The sequence below is a fragment of the Macrosteles quadrilineatus genome, unplaced genomic scaffold (genome assembly GCF_028750875.1).
Source record: "Macrosteles quadrilineatus isolate MER2022 unplaced genomic scaffold, UCM_ALF_1.0 Scaffold_5__1_contigs__length_97177068, whole genome shotgun sequence".
Classification (NCBI taxonomy): Eukaryota; Metazoa; Arthropoda; class Insecta; order Hemiptera; family Cicadellidae; genus Macrosteles; species Macrosteles quadrilineatus.
This window is the reverse complement of record NW_026542598.1, coordinates 94,257,236-94,278,802: the sequence shown is the minus strand read 5'-3', so window position 1 is coordinate 94,278,802 and position 21,567 is coordinate 94,257,236. Positions and strand designations below refer to the sequence as shown.

Genomic DNA, 21,567 nt, shown 5'->3' with positions numbered 1-21,567 from the left:
GGATGAAAGTCAATTTATTGTGTAAATATGTCTTGAGTGTCTGCACATTTTATAAAGGGAAATGCAATAAGAGACATTACAGTAACATGTTTGATTTTCTTTTCGTCGCAATTTATGTTGAAAAGCATGTTCATATTTTGCAAAATTTCGGATACACTTAGGAACATTTTAGGTAGTGTTGTTTATTTTTATTTAGTGACTATAAATGGTAATTTGAATACTGTTATAAAACAATATAAATGTATGTTTTCAAACGAGCCAATACCAATAAGTACTAATATATTTAAGTGAAAGAATATTTTTGCAAAATATTCTTCAGAAAAACCACCTTTAAACATAATATAACAAATACAATATTAGTGTGACAGTGACAGAGGAACAATCTATGAAAGGAATTTCAATAAAAGTTTAAGCACTGCTCTTGTGATGAAAGATGAGCACTAAACTAAATAAAGTAAAGTGTCCAGGGCATCCCACGACAGTCCTTTCAAGTTTTCAAGTTCATAATTAATTACCCAATTGTGTAACCTTAAGTGTTTAAAAACTCATTGCCTCATCAGTCTTGTGGTCACAAAACTCTATTATCAACCATCAACTAGTAACATTAAACATTTCTGTATAGGATTAAGCAGGGCAACAACTTTTGTTGGACAGCTGTAGAAGAAAGAGGGAGAAGAAAAAGAAACTGACAACAGTGCAGAACCCTACCAATCCTTATATATAATATGTGAAGGCGATTTCTACGAAACAATACTCCTCCATTAATAATGGACGGAATTTTACAAAGGATGTGTCAAAACTAAGTATTTTTTGTGTAGACGCCCACCAATTCATGTAATAAAAGTCCTCAGGCTTTGCCCACAGGCCATCAAAATCACAATGTATTTCTTATGAAGAAAAGATTTTGTTTACATAAACAGACAAATAGTTTGTATTAATTACAGCTGTTCAGGTAGTAAATACATGATACACACAAGAGCGTTTTCAGAGTGAGTTAGTTTTCAGTTTTTATAACACCTGTAGTGGAGTGATTGATTACACGTTATCTTTTGAGTGTACTGTTTTAAGTAATCGGATTAATTCATTTTGAAATAACGCCTGTATTACTTTGCAATTGCTCGAATTCAAGCAACAGGTGCACTAAATTTTTATAACACCAGTAGAGCTGGAGACGCCACCTAGCTATTACAATTCTTAAACCAAAGAATGGCATTTCCGAGTAATTGAAATAAATATAGCTGGAAATACTTTTCAATACTAATTCTACATCAATGATTCAATTTATTCACCATTACAACCAGTAATCAACATGAAATAATCAAATGAAATTAAATGTAATCACTGAATGGTACAGTACTGGAGGTGTAAACAAAATTGTTAAATATTTACATTAAGAATTGGGGAAAAAGAGTTACTTACGTACAGCATGATCATTTTACTTCCAATAAAATAAAGACAACTTAAAAACACAAAATAATATACAGTGTATTATAAACAGTTTGTACCAAGACAAAAAAGTTTTAAAAATCTGAGCTGTGTACTACATACAAACTAATGTAGAATTCTTGCAGACCAAGCAGCAGGTTTAGGTTTGATTTTTCATAAAGACAGACAACCAAAACAGAATTGGGTTTCCCACCTTGTTTAAGACTTACATGTATTTGAGAAAAAACTGTCCAGCACTCTAGACATGTGGTTTTGAACGTTTTGGTATTGATCATTGGAACTGGTCAAACAGAACGGCTTACAGTGAGAGGCAGATAGGCTACTCATCATCATGAACACTTCCTCCAATCATATACGGGCATGCAGATATGTTAGTGGCTCTTCAACTTGCGTGTACATTTGGGAGTGTCAGACGGCTAAGAAAACGCTTGATCGATCTCTCCATTGATAGTGAACCCAGTAGCGCAGCGGCAAACGGACAGAAAAAGAATCTGTGGTTTAAGAGTTTCTGGTAATTTCTATAGTGTTCAGCGGTTCGCCATTGCTTAAGTTTCTTTGCTCACTCTCTCAGGCAAGGATACCAATAATTTGCATTGTACTATTGAGAGACTGTGGTGAAAACTTGTGATGTTCTTAAATTGAAGCCAAGCAGCCCACGCTGAGCTTCAGGTTTCCCACATGACATAGCTTCACACTGTTGGAGTTTTGAGTTATCGTGATTTTAGCACAGCTAAACATCTGAAAAAATAAAGATGAGTTATTTTAGGTAAATTTTATATATTTAGTTCAAGTATTAACTGACAAATAGCAATTTTTTTCAAATAGCAACCCCCTTCAAATGACCCCTCATTTTGAAGGGTTTGTCAAAAGAAACACAATGACGCAAACCCAAGGTGAATATCTCACCCCTAGCCAAAATGGCAGGCATTCATTCCAAAATTTGATTTACTGTATGGGGAAAAGCACCAATTTCACAAATAATGGAAAGAAATCTGTATTTTTTTAACCAAAATAGATAGAAATATTCTGTTTGTGCAATTGATTGTAAACATAGGTTCCACAATTTTTTTGCATCAACAATATTTTTTCAACCTCTTCAACAGGGAAGGGGGTGGGGTGACTTATTTTTTTTTTCAATAGCAACCCCTATTGAGTGACCCCTCATTTTGAAGGGTTTGTTAAAATAAAAACAATGACGCAAACCCGAGGTAGATATTTCACCCCTAGCCTAAATGGTGGGTATTCCAAAATTTAATATTTCTAAAAAAGCACCCATTTTGGAATATGCGCCATTTTGGCTAGGAGTGAGATATTCACCTCGGATTTGCGTCATAGTTTTATTTTGACAAGCCCTTCAAAATGAGGGGTCACTCAGTAGGGATTGCTATTTGAAAAAAATAAGTCAACCCCTACCCCCTACCGGGGATGCGGAATACTATCCCCCGGAAAACTACCCCCCCCCAGGTGAAACGTGACGTCACAAAATCTGCTAACTAACCAATATGGAAGCCGTGTCCGCGACTGGAATACTACCCCCCCTAGACAAATCATGCTATGTAATTTTAATTTTAATTCGAGTAATTCCGTTGGATAATAGAAAAGGCATGTGGTGAATATAAAACAGATTTTCGAAATGTTACAGCAAGTTTGGTTGGTTAGGTTAGGTTAGATTAGAACTGTTTGACAACTAAATTTGAGTGTCCGTGACTGGAAAACTGCCCCCCCGGTCTCTGACGTCGATATGACGTAGGAACCTGCTTGGGGGGGTAGTTTTCCGGGGGGCAGTCATCCGGCGACCCCCCCTACCCTGTAAGGGGGTTAAAAAATATTTTTGATGTAAAAAATTGCAAAACCTTTGTTAACAATTATTGTTACAAACAGAATATTTCTATCTATTTCGGTTTTAAAAATACAGATTTGTTTCAATAAATTTACACAATTTATAAGGTAATGGAATAATAACTAACTAATTTCTGTTAACATGAGTCTATATTTTGTCTCATTTGAATTTTACAGCATTTGGAGAGCGTTTAGTGATGCCGGTACATTTTACTCTGTAATTCCCGCTAGCCAGCGCGTCCACATCCGACTGAGATAGTTTGTCCGAAGCGCTTTGGTAAAAAACCATCTTCACTACATTGCCCACCAGTACCTCCAAAATAACGCTAGTGCCATATTGAGCATGGCTGTGCAACCGTGCCGCCGTGATTATGTAGCCATCAGTGTTGGTAAGCTCGGTCATGGGGATCCTTGAGGGTCCCTCGACAGCCTCCAGCTTGTCCAGTTTAGCACGGAGATCAGACATGGTTCTGAAACATTTAAACCTGTTAGTACTGTGAGAGTTTGTGACTACGAACAAACTTAGTAAAACGAGGATAATACAGGGCAATAACAGTTGTTAAAAACGAAACTAATTAACAAACGTAGTCTTACAGCAAAGTAAACCAATAACTATCCTAAGAAAATAACAACCTTGTAAAAAATAGTCCCAGCAAATCAAAGTAACATAAACCTATACAATACAAAATAGCCTGTAACAAAGCTCGATCCAGCACCGATCTACAGTAAACTAATCTCAAATTTGCTTAATTACTATTAGAACAGACGAATGACGGTAGTAACGTAATATTATAAATCTGATTCTATAACTAATAACGGGCTAATGTTACAAATACAAAGTGTAACTACTCTATATTTTCCTACCAATTATCAATGTATTACTACAACTCTGACACCACCCATCCACTAACCCATCAAAACTACAAAAGTATTTCACGTCAAATATAAATTTTAATGTGTTTAAAAAAGATTGTAATTTTTAATGTAGATTGCAAACTGCCAAAGACTGTCGCACCCATTTGGCAAGGTAAATTTAGAAAAAAACTCAATGTTGATTTGGTATAAAATGTTGACTAAACCTATAGTGCACATCACATGTACATATGACTAACTAGCCTCACAACCAGTACAACAATCAATACTGGAGACATGGTAACAACAGAACAAAACCACTTGATTTAGGAATCAAACAATTTAATTAAACAATTTAACGTTAGCCGATTATAGTGTTAACAACTAGGTAGTGAACAGCATCCTTTGTAAACAAGATAAACTATTGATTTCGTCAAGTAAAATCCTGGTAAATGAAATAATAGCTACAGTAATAAATCTAGTTGATGTGTAAGCTGATAGTACGTCACAACTCATACAACACAACCCAAACCAAAGTCAACAATGTAAATCAAGGCTAACTACTTTAACAATATCAACAACAATAATAAACCTGATCCTAACATCAAAGACAGGGACAAGATAAGCTGTACTAAACTAAACAACATTTTGAAGCAATGATCTGTTACAGCTGGAAGGATGGCGGCTACAAAAAAGGTAGTTTGTGCGTTTATTGACTGGGCTAGATGCGACAACGCAGCACAGAGGTGTTCACTAGCCTGCACGCACTCTCTTTGCCGACGCCCAGCTGAAGCTCAGCGTGAGCTGCTTGGCTATAATTAAAGAACATCACAAATTTTCACCACAGTCACTCAAGAATACAATGCAAATGATTGGTATCCTTGCCTGAGAGAGTGAGGAAAGAAACTTAAGCAATGATGAACTGCAGAACACAATAGACATTACCAGAAACTCTTGAACCACAGATTCTTTTTCTATCCGTTGCCGCTGCGCTACCGGGTTCACTATCAATGGAGAGATAGATCAAGCGTTTTCTTAGCCGTCTGACACTCCCAAATGTACACGCAAGTTGTTCGGAAAAAGATGTTGAAGAGCCACTAACATATCTGCATGTCCGTATATGATTTAAGGAAGCGTTCATGATGCTCAGTAGCCTAGCTGCCTCTCACTGTAAGCAGTTATGCTTGACCAGTTCCAACGTTCAAAACCACATGTCTAGAGTGCTGGACAGTTTTTTCTTCTTCATATAAGTCTAAACGAGATGGGAAAAGCAATTCTGCTTTGGTTGTCTGTCTTTGTGAAAAATCGAACCTCAACCTGCTGCTTTTTCTACAAGAATTCTACATTAACTTGTATATAGTATACAGCTCAGATTGTTAACACTTTTTTTATTATGGTACAAACTGTTTATAATACACTGTATATTATATGTTTTAATGGAAGTAAAATGCTCATGCTGTAAATAAGGCTTTTCAACATTTCCAATTCTTATAATTCTTCAAATTAATTTAATTCCGATTCTTAATTTAAATTACTAACAATTTTATTGAGCGGAGCGAGCGAAGCTCTTATACGTCGACTTTTATGCATTTCGTAATACGCAAACTCCTCCTAGACGGCTAAATCAATCGTTTTTAAATTTTGGATGGTGATAAAGACCATATCGGTGAGTGCCAACATCTATATGGCGTTAAAAATAACTCTCAGGAATCCGCCCCACTGGGTCTCAAAGTTTCAATGTAATCCTTATGGAAGCAGTATTTGACACATAAACAAAGAAATATGATCAGTTGTTGACTTTTGAATGCAATAGATAAATAAATAGCTGAAAGCATTATTCCACAGATATTAGAACATAAACGGTGGTATGGATCATAAAATAATCAAATGAGGACTTGAGGTCCGTGACGTAGGAAGTGTTAAAGTAAGTACTAAAGGTGAGCAGTCTGGAGTGTGCAAATTGTTTATGACGATTAGATTTAGGTATCTGCATTCCAAAAATTATACGTGAAGGGAGGAAAACGGGTCCGCGACGTAGGAAGTGATGAAGGAAGTAGTCAAGGCAAGCTGACCGGAGTGTGGGAACTGCTTATGACCATTATGTTAAAGTATCTGCAATCATAATATGCTATGGAAGGGAGAGAAACAGGTCTGTGGCGTAGGAAGTGGCGAAGGAAGTAGTAGGCGAGCAGTCCGGAGTGTTGGAACTGTTTATGACGATTAGAATAAGGTATCTGCAATCATAAAATAATATGGGAAGGGAGCAAAACAGGTCCGCGACGTAGGACGTGGTGAAGGAGGTAGTCAAGGCAAGCTGTCCGGAGTGTGGGAACTGTTTATGACGATTAGATTAAGGTATCTGCAATCCTATGATGCTATGGGAAGGGAGGGAAACAGGTCCGTGGCGTAGGAAGTGGCAAAGGAAGTAGTAAAGGCGAGCAGTCCGGAGTGTTGGAACTGTTTATGACGATTAGATTAAGGTATTTGCAATCCTATGATGATATGGGAAGGGAGGGGAACATGTCCGTCACGTAGGAAGTGGTGAAGGAAGTAGTAAAGGCGAGCAGTCCGGAGTATGGGAACTGTTTATGACGATTAGATGAAGATATCTGCAATCATAAAATGCTATGGGAAGGGAGGATAACGGGTCCGCGACGTAGGAAGTGATGAAGGAAGTTGTCAAGGCAAGCTGTCCGGAGTGTGGGAACTGTTTATGACGATTAGATTAAGGTATCTGCAATCATAAAATGCTACGGAAAGGGAGGGAAATAGGTCCATGGCGTAGGAAGTGGCGAAAGAAGTAGTAAAGGCAAGCAGTCCGGAATGTTGGAACTGCTTATGAAGATTACATTAAGGTATCTGAAATCATAAAATGCTATGGGAAGGGAGGAAAACGGGTCCGCGACGTAGGAAGTGATGAAGGAAGTAGTCAAGGCAAGCTGTCCGGGTTGTGGCAACTGCTTAAGACATAGACATAGACATAGACATAGACATATTTTATTTGCACATAACATTCTTTACATGTGTTACATACAGAATAGGTGCATTGTCAGAGTTCGAATTGTCAGAATATAAAAAATAAAATAGTAATCAAGAAGATAATATAAATTAACAAAATTGAATGATAAAACTATTCTAAACTAAAGGGGCATTGTGAAAATCTGCAATTAAATAAAAGGCTCTGTCAATTAAGAGTTCACCTATTTTATCTTTAAAATTATTTTCATTTAGCAATTTATAGTTTGCAGGCAGCACATTGTACAGCCTCAGCCCAGCATATAGTGGACTTTTTTCATAAAGGGTCAAATGGTGCCTTGGAAATCTAAAAATGTTTTCATTTCGAGTATTATATCTATGGTTGATTTGAATTGATTCTGGGAGGTCGTTTTTAGCTGAATGAATGTAGTTTAGTGATTCCAAGATGTACAGTCCTGTTAGGGTGTGGATTTTTAAATTTCGAAAAAGGTTTTTGCATGAACTACGTGGATGAGAGCTGGTCATAATACGGATAATGCGTTTTTGTAGCCTGAATATTGATTTGACTCCGGTAGCCTGACCCCATAAGATTATACCATACCTCAATACTGATTCTACATAAGCATGATAAACCATTTTCAGAGTTTCTTTAGGAACACAGTCCCTTAAGTGCAGAAATACAATTGACATGGATCTAAGTTTACTTTTTAATTGATTCAGATGTACATCCCATTTAAGTGATTCATCTATGTAAACACCTAGAAATTTATGAGACGTTGCCAATTTAAGGGATTCAATTTTATTACCATTGTTTCTGACAGAAAATTTTATTGTTTGCATTTTTTCAAGATTAAGTTTTAATCCATTGTTCAAGAACCAACCCTCCATGTCATGAACCACATTTTCAAGAGAAGATAGCATTTCAGAAGTACTGTTATTTTTTATCAAGGCTGTTGTATCATCTGCAAAAAGAATTAGTTCCTGATCAATAGCTTTAGGGAGGTCATTAATGTAAATTAGAAAGAATAGAGGACCTAAGATTGAACCTTGGGGCACACCTGCCGATAGGTTTTCCCATGGCGAATAGTACTTGATCTTATCCAGTGTTATTACAGTTCTTTGTTTTCTATTAGAAAGGTAAGAACTCAATAGAGAGTGACAACTTCCCCTAATACCATAATCACTCAGCTTGAGCTGAAGGACTGAGTGATCAACACAGTCAAAAGCTTTGGACAGGTCACAGAAAACACCAGCTTTATTAAGGCCATTATATTAAGGTATTTGCAATCCTATGATGCTATGGGAAGGGAGGGAAACATGTCCATCACGTAGGAAGTGGTGAAGGAAGTAGTAAAGGCGAGCAGTCCAGAGTGTTAGAACTGTTTATGACGATTAGATGAAGATATCTGCAATCATAAAATGCTATGGGAAGGGAGGATAACGGGTCCGCGACGTAGGAAGTGATGAAGGAAGTAGTCAAGGCAAGCTGTCCGGAGTGTGGTAACTGTTTATGACGATTAGATTAAGGTATCTGCAATCATAAAATGCTACGGAAAGGGAGGGAAATAGGTCCGTGGCGTAGGAAGTGTCGAAAGAAGTAGTAAAGGCGAGCAGTCCGGAATGTTGGAACTGCTTATGAAGATTACATTAAGGTATCTGCAATCATAAAATGCTATGGGAAGGGAGGAAAACGGGTCCGCAACGTAGGAAGTGATGAAGGAAGTAGTCAAGGCAAGCTGTCCGGGTTGTGGCAACTGCTTAAGACCATTATATTAAGGTATTTGCAATCCTATGATGCTATGGGAAGGGAGGGAAACATGTCCCCGTCACGTAGGAAGTGGTGAAGGAAGTAGTAAAGGCGAGCAGTCCAGAGTGTTAGAACTGTTTATGACGATTAGATGAAGATATCTGCAATCATAAAATGCTATGGGAAGGGAGGATAACGGGTCCACGACGTAGGAAGTGATGAAGGAAGTAGTCAAGGCAAGCTGTCCGGAGTGTAGGAACTGTTTATGACAATTAGATTAAGGTATCTGCAATCATAAAATTCTATGGAAAGGGAAGGAAACAGTTCCATGGCGTAGGAAGTGGCGAAGGAAGTAGTAAAGGCGAGCAGTCCGGAGTGTTGGAACTGTTTATGAAGATTAGATTGAGGTTTCTGCAATCATAAAATGCTATGGGAAGGGAGGGAAACAGATCCGTGGCGTAGGAAGTGGCGAAGGCAGTAGTAAAGGCGAGCAGTCCAGAGTGTGGGAACTGTTTATGACGATTAGATGAAGATATCTGCAATCATAAAATGCTATGGGAAGGGAGGATAACGGGTCCACGACGTAGGAAGTGATGAAGGAAGTAGTAAAGGCGAGCAGTCCAGAGTGTTGGAACTGTTTACGACAATTAGATTAAGATATCTGCAATCATAAAATGCTATGGGAAGGGAGGATAACGGGTCCGCAACGTAGGAAGTGATGAAGGAAATAGTCAAGGCAAGCTGTCCGGAGTATAGGAACTGTTTATGACAATTAGATTAAGGTATCTGCAATCTTAAAATGCTATGGGAAGGAAGAGAAAAGGTCCGAGTTGTATGAAGTGGTGAAGGAATTAGTAAGGAGAGCATTGTGGAGTGTGGGAACTGCAAACCGTTTGTAGTAGTTAAATTAATGTATCTGCAATGCTGAAATGCTATGAGAAGGGATGGAAGCATCCCCACGACAGAGAAAATGGTGAAAGAAGTAGTAAAGGCTAGCAGTGCGGAGTGTGGGGAATGTTTGTGGCAATTAGATTAACGTATCCAAAATACTAAATTGCTATGGAAAGTGATGAAAACAGGTCCACGATGTAGAAAAAGGCTTAGAAAGTAGTAAAGTATGAGCATAGTGTAAAAACCGTCTGTGGCAGTTAGGTTGATGTATCTTTAATCCAAAAATGCTATGAGAAGGGAAGGAAACAAGTCTATGACGTAGGAAATGGTGAAGGAAGTGGTAAGGCTTGCAGTTCAGAGTGTGGGAACTGTCTTTGGCAATTACATTAATATATCTGCAATTTAAAAATGTTATGGGAAGAGAGGGAAATAGGTCCACGACGTAGGGGGTGGTGAAGGAAGTAGTAAAGGTGAGCGTGTTGAGTGTGGGAATGGATTAATGTATCTGCAAAGCTAAAACGCTATGGGAAGAGACTGTAGACTGTAGCTTAAAATAATTTCGAAGCACGAATCGATACATATTTCGATACATGCAATCGTTTATAATAGAAATTTACAACTGAGTGAGGATAAAAACTTTTTTTACTTCCTAAAGAGTAAAATTGCTACTTTAGACCCGCAACGCATGCATTAAAAACTACTGGTATTACTGCAGTATGACCAAAACAATATAATATAAACCCTTGACGACTCCGCTCAATTTTGTGGATGCCTCTGCCTAGTTTACGCCTCCAGTACTGAGTACCATTGAGTGATTACAGTACATTCAATTTAATTTGATTTCATGTTGATTGCTGGTTGCAACGGTGAAAATTGCTGTTCCAAAACTACCTATCGATTAACATATAATAATCATTGATGTAGAATAAGTATTGAAAATAATTTCCAGCTATATTTATTTCAATTACTCGGAAATGCCATTCTTTGGTTTAAGAATTGTAATAACTAGGTGGGGTCTTTATCTCTACTGGTATTATAAAAAGATAGGTAAAGTTCTGTCCTGTTGTCAGTTTCTTTTTTTCTCCCTCTTTCTTCTACAGCTGTTCAACAAAAGTTGTTGCCCCGCTTAATCCTATACTGAAATGTTTTTGTTCCTAGTTAATAATAGAATTCTGTGACCATAAGACTGATGAGGCTCTGAGTTTTAAAATCAATCTAGTTAATGAAATGTTGAAGAAGGGCATAAAAAGTGGGATGCGACAATGATCGCCCAACACTGTTAAGATTACAAACATGGATATTTTGTGAACTTGAAAGGACTGCAGGATGCCCTGGACACTTGACATTTAGTTCAGTGCACATCTTTGATCACAAGAGTAGTGCTTAAACTTTTATTGAAATTCCCTTCATAGATAATTAATGAAGGCTGACTGGGCTAGATGCGACAACGCAGCGCAGAGGTGTTTACTAGCCTGCACACGCTCTCTTTGCCGACGCCCAGCTCTTCACCAGGTCATCTAGATGACCAACCAATAATATATTTATTAAACCTTGAAAACATACTAATACTTTTGTTGAACCATATTTGCATATTACTTTTATTTAAATAAAGTAGACATGGAGAAAAACAAAATGTTGTACTCTGGTGCATGGCAAACAGAAAAGGTATTCCATAATCAGACAAAGATTTCAAACCTGAACTTATTTTGTTGAAGAAGTGTTTGAGAACTTGCACCCAACACAACTGCATTAAATCTGCGGTAAAATCGAGATGTTTGACGGTGGTGGAAAAGCTGAGTGATGTATGGATAGGAGATTGTATAGAACGTGCACGCATGTCCATACACCAGTCAACTGATCAGCCTCGACCTTGGCCTTGAACTTGGAGATAGAAGCTACCTTACTGATAACACCGATGTCAGCTTCATTCCCGGAACAATTAAGACTAGGACAGAGTTGCTCTCGTTGAATGGTAAACCTTGGTCAACGGGAAATAAGCAGTGTTCTCTTTGTTATATGTGCGAAATTTAAACTACAAATCAGTCCATCACTGTATGTCCATTTTTAAGTAATCTTAGATTAACATTTTTACACAATAGGGTCCATTCTGAAGGTGATGGCAGGAATTGGCGATCGTTCGTACATAATCTAAAAAGCACATCCTGGCAATACAGGTGGATCTTAATACATGAATTTGACAAATATAAAACTTATATTAAAAATTAACAAAATTTTCAACACCATAAAAATAAACCGATATAACTTTAATGAACTCAGACAAACTGGTTAATTCTTTGTTTGAAGTTCATTGTTGGTGATGGTGAGTTAATGTTGTTCAAAGGTTTATTGCGGACATTTTCCATCACGAATGTAAAAAACAATACACAACGTTTCGGGATCTGGAATCTGATCCCGTCTTCAGGTGAAAAAAACTTAACTAACACATTACAACTAACAATACACAAACGCCCAACCTAAGTTGGAATACACTACCGATACTAGGATACTTGGATACTAGGGTAGTAGTAAAAAAAAATGCACTGTATAGCAGTCAAGTCATGATCCAACATGCAATTAATAACAAATCACAAAACGACTATAATCTATAAAAGGTTTAACGTCAAAAACTCACACAATGGAACACTAATAGCACCGTACGCAAAGACTCCAACAATAAACCTACCCGCAATAAACCTTTGAACAAACTGGTTAAATTGTATTTCTATGTCTTAACTTTAAAACTATGGTTATACATTGTTAGTTTAAGGAAAGATGTTCAATTTCATTTTGAAGGAATTAATGTTTAGTTTAAGAACAGTTATGTTAGAATTAGTTTTAGACGTGCCAACCGGCAGACTACCGCTTTTTCATTCATTCATTCTTATGTAATATATATATATATATGTATGTGTGTATGAATTTGAACGGTGTTTTGTCTTGGGGACGACAAAGCCAAAATTATATCAGTCCCGAGTCTAGGTCTTCATGAGACCTAAGATGTAGCTTATTCCCTGTATGGGAAATTCTCTGAAAATGAATTAGCTGATGTTAAGCGCTATGCAAGAATAAGCCAAAAACCCGTGTTTTGTGAGAATGTTTAAAGTTTCCCTCTAAACAAAAAATCTCATAATTAAGATGTACAATGAGTCCAACAGAACCAAATGTAATAAAACTGTGACTTACCTAACCTGGGTAAAAACAGCCCATCAGTTGGGCTTCTCGTCGCTGTCTCAAAATCTGATATTATGAATTGGGGATTCCAATTCGGGATCTCCCCCCGGATGTACCGGAGAACCCTAACGTAGGCAGATTGGCTTTTCAAAGACATTATGGCGTATGCCACATGAAACAGCTGTACAAAATTGTATTTTCTAATTAATATAAATTCTTTTTGCCTAATATCATTGACTATTCTGTGTATAGTCAATGTTAATAGTCTATAATACCATAAAACTATTTTCTATACACTAATGTGAATGACCTGTTTTTGTTGCTTGTTTATAAACTGCGAAAATCCATCATTATCGGTCATCGTCGGCTTAGTTCATAACCGATTGAAAATATATTTATGCTACATTATTCATTTCATATTTGTTGACTGACAAATACCAACCTCTCAAAAAAGCCCTTTCTAATGCATTTTACTCATGAGAATTAATTTGTTGATGTAAATTAAAATCCGAGAGTCATAGATTTGAATTTTATGAGTAAGAAACCTTCTTCGGATGAAACAAATTTTAAAAATTAACTGAGTAACTCGAGGGGACTTAAACGTCTGCAAGTGCTTCTCGCAGCGCTGTTCAAAGGTGCAACATAGCTACTGTAGCCCCGATTTTCAGAGCATTTCCGAGCAGAGGTAGAGCGTACCCTTAAAAGAGACAAAATATTATTGTCTAAGGCTAACTTCTTTCTTTTACTTCATACTTTTGCGAAGTCTATAGTTTTACATTACAAACAACAATTATTATGTAGGTTAAATTTGATTCATATTAAAATACTTACTTCATGCATGTACTCAGCATGGACTGTTATCAACTGATATGCATTCAGCTCCTGTGGCAACACCTTAAATGTTGCATCCATGTGGAGCCTTGTCGTCTGTTGCAGCATGGGATCATTCTGCAGCCGCGGGGATATATACGGCTGCAGTCCAGCCCTCTTTCTGGCCACCTATCAGACCAGGGAAAAAGTTACCAGCATCCTCTATTGTCCTCTATACCCCTTTCAAATGGCTGTATTCCGGTCTTTCAAGTATTGCCGCAAACTCAGTTAATGAATGTGGCATTGGAGGCAGGCCTTGCCTCATTGACATTGGAGGGAAACTCGATGATCGGCGCAGCAACAGGGAACCTAAATCAAATAAGTTTATTCAATCAATATATTTATTTTAAGAGGCTGATTCAGCAACGTGAAATAAAAAAACCCTGTCACGTTTTTATATATGATTGACCTAAAAAACGTTGTTCATTTACATTTAATAATTAGTTGTTTTGCAACTATAAGATTGAAAAATAAAATGTCAAAAATAAAGAAAAAATAAGTAAATAAGGTACCGGTAGAAAAAAGGTAAATCATGTATGTCAAAATGTAATTTGAAAATTTGGTAAAATTTCTTCATATCAGCCTAAATGTTTCTATTTCGTGTCCTCTTACCGTTGCAAAGTTTTTAAAATGTGACTTAGAAAGTTTTTTATGAAAAGTTGTCTGGTTGTTTGGTTGTTAAAACTGGCACATCCTTGAAGTGAGTGTCAGAGATGTTAAACGCCTGGATTTCCCGAAAAAAAATGTTATTAATAACTTTTGTGTTATGTTTAATGGCTGTAAAACACTTTTAGAACAACCCCCCCCCCCCAGCTTATGATTCCGAAGGATAAAAATGATTGAACAAAAGCATACTAGACATTAATTTACAAGATACAAGATAAGATACAAGAACTTTATTGTTAGTAAAATGCGTAATGTGGTACATTAGTATCTCCTAACTCGTCAACTAATCCTAAACATAAACATAAACATAATTTAACACAATTTAACTTCTCCACCTTAACATATTCTAACATTCTATAATTAGTAAATTAAATTCATCATCAGTCACTAGCCAAAATTCATCTATTGTGAACAAACAGAGCTTAATTAAAACTTTCTTCAACTTTTTTTTAAATAAATTAAGAGGGAAATTTTGAAATTGATTTGGTAGATGGTTCCAAGTCTTGGAGCAAAGAAAATACTTGCCAATTTTGCTTGTCGCCTTATGTCATGCCTACTGATATGGATGTTACTTTTATCTCTAGTGTCATATGAGTGAATTTGTTCATTTGTTGTTTTAAAGATGTTAGCTTTGAAATATATTAAAAATCGGTGAATGATTATGCAAGGAACGGTAAGAATCTCAAGATTTTTGAAAGTTTCCACACAAGAATCCCCAAAGCTCAGTCCCGCCATACACCTCAAAACTTTTTCAAATGGCTAGAAGTTGATTTATGTTTGTTTTGGTAGTGTATCCCCATATTTCGATACAGTACGTTAAATTGGAATAAAAAAATTAGTAGTAGATTTTTTTCAAAGTTTCAATAGAACATACTTAACCAAATCTTCTTAATATAAAATTTCATTTCACTTGCATTTAGAATCCGATTCAGCTGACCGAAATCATAGGATATATTTTCTAATTTTACTGTTTAAATAAGCAAAAATAACTATGACTAGACAAATTAAGATGGCAATCAAAGACCATTCCTAAATATTTGTAATACTCTACTTTTTCAATAGATTCGCATGTACAGTTGGCGTCGAGGAAAGTTCAGCCACAACCACAACCTATTTTTGCTTATCACAAACAAGAAGCTGTAGCTCTCTTTAGCAGCTGGTTGATGTTTTCCAACCCTCAGATGTTAAGCTATTATTTTAATGGTAGATGGTCAAGTGGAGGGGATTGATTTCTTCCACTAAAACCGCCTAAATTTTGTAAATAAAGTATGACTCAAACTGCTTTAACAAATCTTCATAATTAAGCCTTAAAAGTTGACATTACACCCCAGACAATGAGGATCAGGATAGGCCTACGTGGGTTATCAAGCTACTTTTCTGGGTGCAAGCTAACAGTTTGTGTATATTACCTTTTTCTATAGAATGTATTTTTTATTTACATTATGGGCTTAGTGGCCGTTTAAGGCACAAAAACTCCAAAATTGATAATGTCCTACACATAAGTAGTTGTAGCCAAGAGCTGAATGGCCAGTTGCAGTATATGTGCTATTGTGCTACCTCTGCATGAATTTAGTATAGGCCTGTAGTCTTTTGCTTTTGTTAAGCATTACTTAAACAGATCTTGGTTTCCACCTCAGCCTATGGTAGAGCCCCTCTGATCCGGCTGTCAATTGCAGCCAACTGGAATGAATCTTCTGTTCTGGCAAACAGCGGGAAGACTTATTAATTTTAAAAGTTTCCTCTAGCCATCTGAAAAATAAATCAATGGTTACACTTTTATATAATTAAATAGCGTATGAAAAATTTGCTATTTATGGGAAATTTGCCTAAATGGGAAATTTGCTAAAAAGGAAAATAATTTTTAAAATTTAGGATTAGGTGTTCCACAATTTTTGTACCACAAAACAGTTCAATATGCCAAGATGAATAATTGATAATTGATTGATTGATTGATGTCATAGAGAGAAATGTTTCTAGCCAGGACCGGATTTTTAAGCATAAGCAACATAAGATCGTGCCTAGGAGTCCGTGCTACAAAATAAATTAAATGAAATTACTTTTACTTAACACACGAAAATTCAAAATTTCAAATAGTATATTTCATCACTAAGGAGTTTGTAAAGTGACTCTTTTCGACCTGAGTTTAAGTTTTGCAATCGAGGCGAAGCCAAAGTCATGAAAATTTTTTGTCATGTTGCATCAATAATTAAGCTAGAAAACAAAATAGAGGATAAATAAAACGATGTTTGTCATATAGGAGCCTACATAGTGAAAACTTATAGGCCTATGCAGTTAGAGAGTATTGAGCCATTTGAAGAATTTTATGTTACTTGAGTTTAGAATAACACGTTTAAGGATAGAGGCCTATTAGAAGATCCAAACAAAAGTTTGATTCTTCTATCAATGGCAAACGGCTTGATTGAATTCCCTAAGTATTACACACCATTGTCACCAGAAATAACAGAGATGAACTCAAAAGAAAAGGAAACACTCCTGACCATAGCATCCTGGAAGGAAAACAATAATATAAGTAGTTACTTGGTAAAGATTTCACAAAAAGATTTTGAAAAAACTGGCTGGCTTCTATCGTAGTCGATTACTGCAATGCTACATGTCTCCAAAATGGAAGACCTCGTTAAACCCAGGTTTTCAAACCAATTTCAACTGAATTCAAAAAACTAAGCTTGGTCTTTGTGCCATACAACAACTGCAATCACTTTTGTTAGTTTACATTGTAGATCTAAAGAATAAAATGTTGACCCATCTTGACCTAATGAATGACGAACCGATAAGAGGCTAAATTAAAAGAAATATGAGAAAATCAAGGAATTCCTACAAATCAGAAATTTATCTATAGAGGAATCAATCAATGTCGACAAATTAAACTTCATCATTAATTAAACTTTCCCCAGCAAAGTGTTGGTAACAGCTGTGGAGTTTACGTATTAATTACAACTCAGTAGGCTATTAAAGCAAAAAAAACAAGATTGACGATATAAATATGGTAGCCTATTTGACTGCACCGAATTTAGAGAGAAACTTTAACCACGCTGTCTCCGATTAACTGAGCGTAGATAGATGATAGCCTTGTCTACGAAAAAAGGTCTAATCAGCTTCACCATCAGTGGTGCCAGTGTCAAAAATGTAAAAGATGGTTAAACATTACTTCCGCATAAAAAGACATCAATCCTATCGTTAAAATAGGCTCTGTTTTGTTTACATTTTATTTCTAACATGTGTTCAAACTGTTATTATGATTAGCCTACTAGTTGAATTGTTTATAAATTACATTTTCAGAGTGACTCTTTTGTACCCTCTCAAGAGATTCCTCGGATGACACAGCAATGGTAAAGCTCCTTGGTTTCCAGCTGGACAGCCGACTAGACTAGAACAACCACGCTGCCCATGTTGCCCAAGGCCTGCTCGAGTGTCTTCTGAGACGCCTCCGGAAATGTGTCACTGAGCAGTAGGCCTACCTGCTGAATGGTATACCATACCCTGTTCCATTCGCACATTGCGTACGGACTGCACCTTTGGAGTCATGTGTCAGAAAGGCAAGGGCAGTCCCAGGGGGGGGGGTCAGGGGGGTCATAACCCCCCCCCCCCCCAAATAGTTTATATATAGATAAACTATTATACCAGGGGAACTTTAATAATTTTTATTGCAAATCGTTCTACCATATTGAAATTCATTTTAGTCTTTACACTTTACTTGTGGTGAACGAATGGACTAATCACAAACTCTAACCCAAACCTCGGGATCGTTCGAGTCTGACTATTTTTTGTGCGTTATGAAAAGTAGGGAAGATCGGCAGACGACGGACGCTTTCAGCCATATACGGCAACGGCAGTGTCCGATGCTGGCGTTCGACGTTCGGCCGCATTTTTCTTCTTATTTATTTTTTCGGCATTTAATGTTATCATTCATTTTAACCTAGATGGTTGAAAACTTGAATTGGGTAGGCCTATTGGATAAAGAAAAGAATTTGTATCAATAGTCAAAGCTTGAAAGGTAGTTGAATATTAATTTATCTGAGATCAGCGATAGGAATTTGTTATTACAGTAATGTAATTCAATGATTACCGAAGAAAATTTTAACACTTTCAATATTAAATATCATTCTTATGTAGAGCACCTGATATCATATTTAAGAATAACACAACCCAATTGTTATGTTGCTAGCCACGAAACAACAACAAAATGGTAATGTCTCAGACTAAGATGCGGAAGGGACGGATTTAATTCCCGGCACAACAATGGGCACAACCACAAAAACGTTGCACAAAAACTTTATTTTCACGTTGACCCCTTGTAAAATTCCACTGGCGTAGAAAAAAATTAGAACACTGAGAACCAACTCTTCAGGCGGTAGAAGTGGCGGGACGCCGACGGCAACGTTAGTTGGGTAGTGTACTTTGTGTAGGTTAACTGTTGCTTGCTGGGCAAGTATAATGCAGTCGTGTTGGGTGCAAGTTCTTAAACACTTCTTACATAAAATAAGTTCTCTGGTTCAAAATCTTGGTCTGATTTTGGACAATTTCTGTTTAGCATGCACATTGGCACCAGTTGAAAGGGTGTTTTCGTAAATCAAACATGCTTAAATGTGTTTTAATGTTGCGGTATTCCTTTGATATTAAAACCATAAGTCTCAATAATAAAAAACATGACATTATAGAAGTTTATTTTTAAAAATTTTTTACATTTAAAAAATAAACTGGGAAGCTTGAACACATTAAACTAGGTCCTCAAAATAGCTTAAAAACCACTAATTTTAGCACGTTATTTCCAAATTTTTCCCGGGGGATGGAATACCCCCCAGGCCCCCCGGTGACCCCCCCCAAAATATATGTCTAGGACCGCCCTTGCAGAAAGGGAGAAAGTACTAAAGCTTCAAAAAGCGGCAAGCCGTATCATCTCAAGGAGCCCTGTTAGAGAACACTGCAAACCGATTTTTAAGAGACTTGGAATTTTAACCATCTGGAGCCATTACCTCTACGCCTGCCTGATTGAAATCAAATGCAGTGTTCCATTTCTCAATACACATCCATGCTAATAACACCTGAGCTTTCCCGAATCTTGATGTCCCCCAGGCAAGACTGAGCAGAACGCTCAATTCCTTCCCCACATCTGCCATCAAGTTTTTCAACAAACTCCCTTCCAGCATTCGATGACTGGACGACCGGAAGTTCAAGACTACTGCAAAAGACTTGATGATGAAAAGACCATACTAAAAGGTGGCTTCTTTGAAGATAATCTAGAGCGGAATAGTTTGTGACGCAAATTTCCTGCCGACAAGTACTCGTATGGTAACGCAGGAAATTCCGCCACCTTAACAAGTGATGAAGTCCCAGGAATCGCACGAGTCGGGTTGCTGGGATTTTCCAGGAGTCGATAGTGATTAGGATAGCTTCGTCGACACTAGTGATCAGTGTTACCAACATGAACTAGACACAAAAAAGGCCTACAAAATTTACAAAAAAGTCAACAACCCCACTTCTGTTGGTTAGTCTACCAGTAATAACCAAGTAACCTATTGTTGTAAAAATTCCAACTTCTTATATTTTGCCATGTAGGCTAGGCCTAGTAGGTCTTCTTAATGAACACAATTAAATTATTCTGCTGAGTCTGACAAAATAGGCTACATCTTAAGTAAGGCTCAGTAACCGAGATTTGCTACTATTATTACCTAACTAAGTACTTACTAAAATAATAAACTTTAAAACATCTGGCTACAAATTTAATATGGGGATAAAATAGTTGTATTAATAGTCAAAGCTCTTATGTTCATAATAAAAGCATGAATTTAAAATAGAATTTTCTTTCCAATAGAGCAAACTAATAATGCCGATAATATAACAATATCTTTAACTTAAGCAGGACTGACATTGAACCGTCCATTGTGCAATACCGTACTAGCTGTACTCTCTGAATTTTCTTCATTGGATTTATTTGCAAACCATGTTTTGTGCGTTAACGCAAGCATATACATAGCTGACCTTTATGTTACTGCTTTTTAGTTGCTGTATAGTATTTTTCAAAAAATTGAAATTCGTATGGTCAAATTTTGTCAATTGATTTTCGCATTAAAATTATTCCTATCCACTTTCTAGGTTTTGGCAGTGACATTCACTCTTGGCGATAAATTATCCTCGATACACATACCAATGCTCCAGAATCGGTGGCATCGAGAATCAGCACATCTCTACCAGAAAGCTTTAAATTAGCGCTGTTTTTGGGCTGAGTAATCAGCTGATGATAGAGCATCACTTTCCCGTTGTCCGCTAACCCTAACACAAGTCTCCACGCAGACAATGTAGGCTATTACCCTACAACAACATAACCTAATTAACACTACAGTATTTTGTATGCCTTTATATAAACGGCAAGATAAAAAACAGTTGTTAAACACAGTTCTCTAGTTTGGAAAATGTAAACAAAACGTTAGTAAGAACATATGATAACTTCTAACAAGCAACAGTTTTTTGTAATTTTTAAGCGAGAAGGGGCCCCATCCCTTGAGTTGGGGGCCCTCCGCGATCGCGGACCTAGCCAGTGAAAGAGAAAAAGAAAGGTCGAAACGAAAAATAAAACTGCCGTTTAAACGTAAATCATAACTAAAACTTGCACTTTCTCGCGTGCGTGGACAACTTGGCAAACTTTTGCCAAACTAGGCAAGCAGAAACTTGTCTGATGGGACAAACTTGTGGACATCACACTAAATTTAAAAGGATTTTACTTAGCCTAAGTAGGCCTAACTTAAAGATTAAAAATTAAGTCGCAATAGAAATTTTAAAACATTAGTTTTAAAAGGGTGTCACCAACTTCAATTTTCCCATTAATTGGTTGGTTGAATACCGTGGCGATAACGTGTAGGCCTAGTAGTTAGGCCTGACGTCAGGCCTAGCCTTCGAATTATGACAAAGTTTGGCTCACTAAAACTGGAAGGGAAATATTAATATACAACTACACACAACTCACCAAAAGACGAAATATACTTACAAATTTCACCACAAAACTGTGAAGGTAACTTAGCTTCAAATCAAAGTGGCTTGAAACTTTAACGAACGCGAATTTATCAAGACCACGATTACTAGAAAAATACTACGAA

General features: G+C 36.9%; 1 protein-coding gene across 2 annotated transcripts; it reads right to left on the bottom strand.

Annotated features, from left to right (window-relative positions):
* Positions 1–1,510: 1,510 nt before the first annotated feature.
* On the bottom strand, positions 1,511–20,691 carry LOC128996030 (uncharacterized). 2 transcript variants are annotated; one of them, XM_054421150.1, is made up of 5 exons: positions 20,622–20,691; positions 16,091–16,207; positions 13,754–14,101; positions 3,599–3,755; positions 1,511–2,184 (listed from the first exon to the last, which is right to left on the bottom strand). In XM_054421150.1, the coding sequence occupies exons 3-5, from the start codon at positions 13,771–13,773 to the stop codon at positions 2,080–2,082; spliced, it is 282 nt and encodes a 93-aa protein (XP_054277125.1). In that variant the 5' UTR covers positions 13,774–14,101; positions 16,091–16,207; positions 20,622–20,691; the 3' UTR covers positions 1,511–2,079. The 2 variants fall into 2 exon arrangements, with proteins under 2 accessions (XP_054277125.1, XP_054277124.1); XM_054421149.1 differs by lacking the exons at positions 1,511–2,184; positions 16,091–16,207; positions 20,622–20,691 and having other exon boundaries at positions 3,440–3,755; positions 13,754–14,110.
* Between the last annotated feature and the right edge of the window lie 876 nt (positions 20,692–21,567).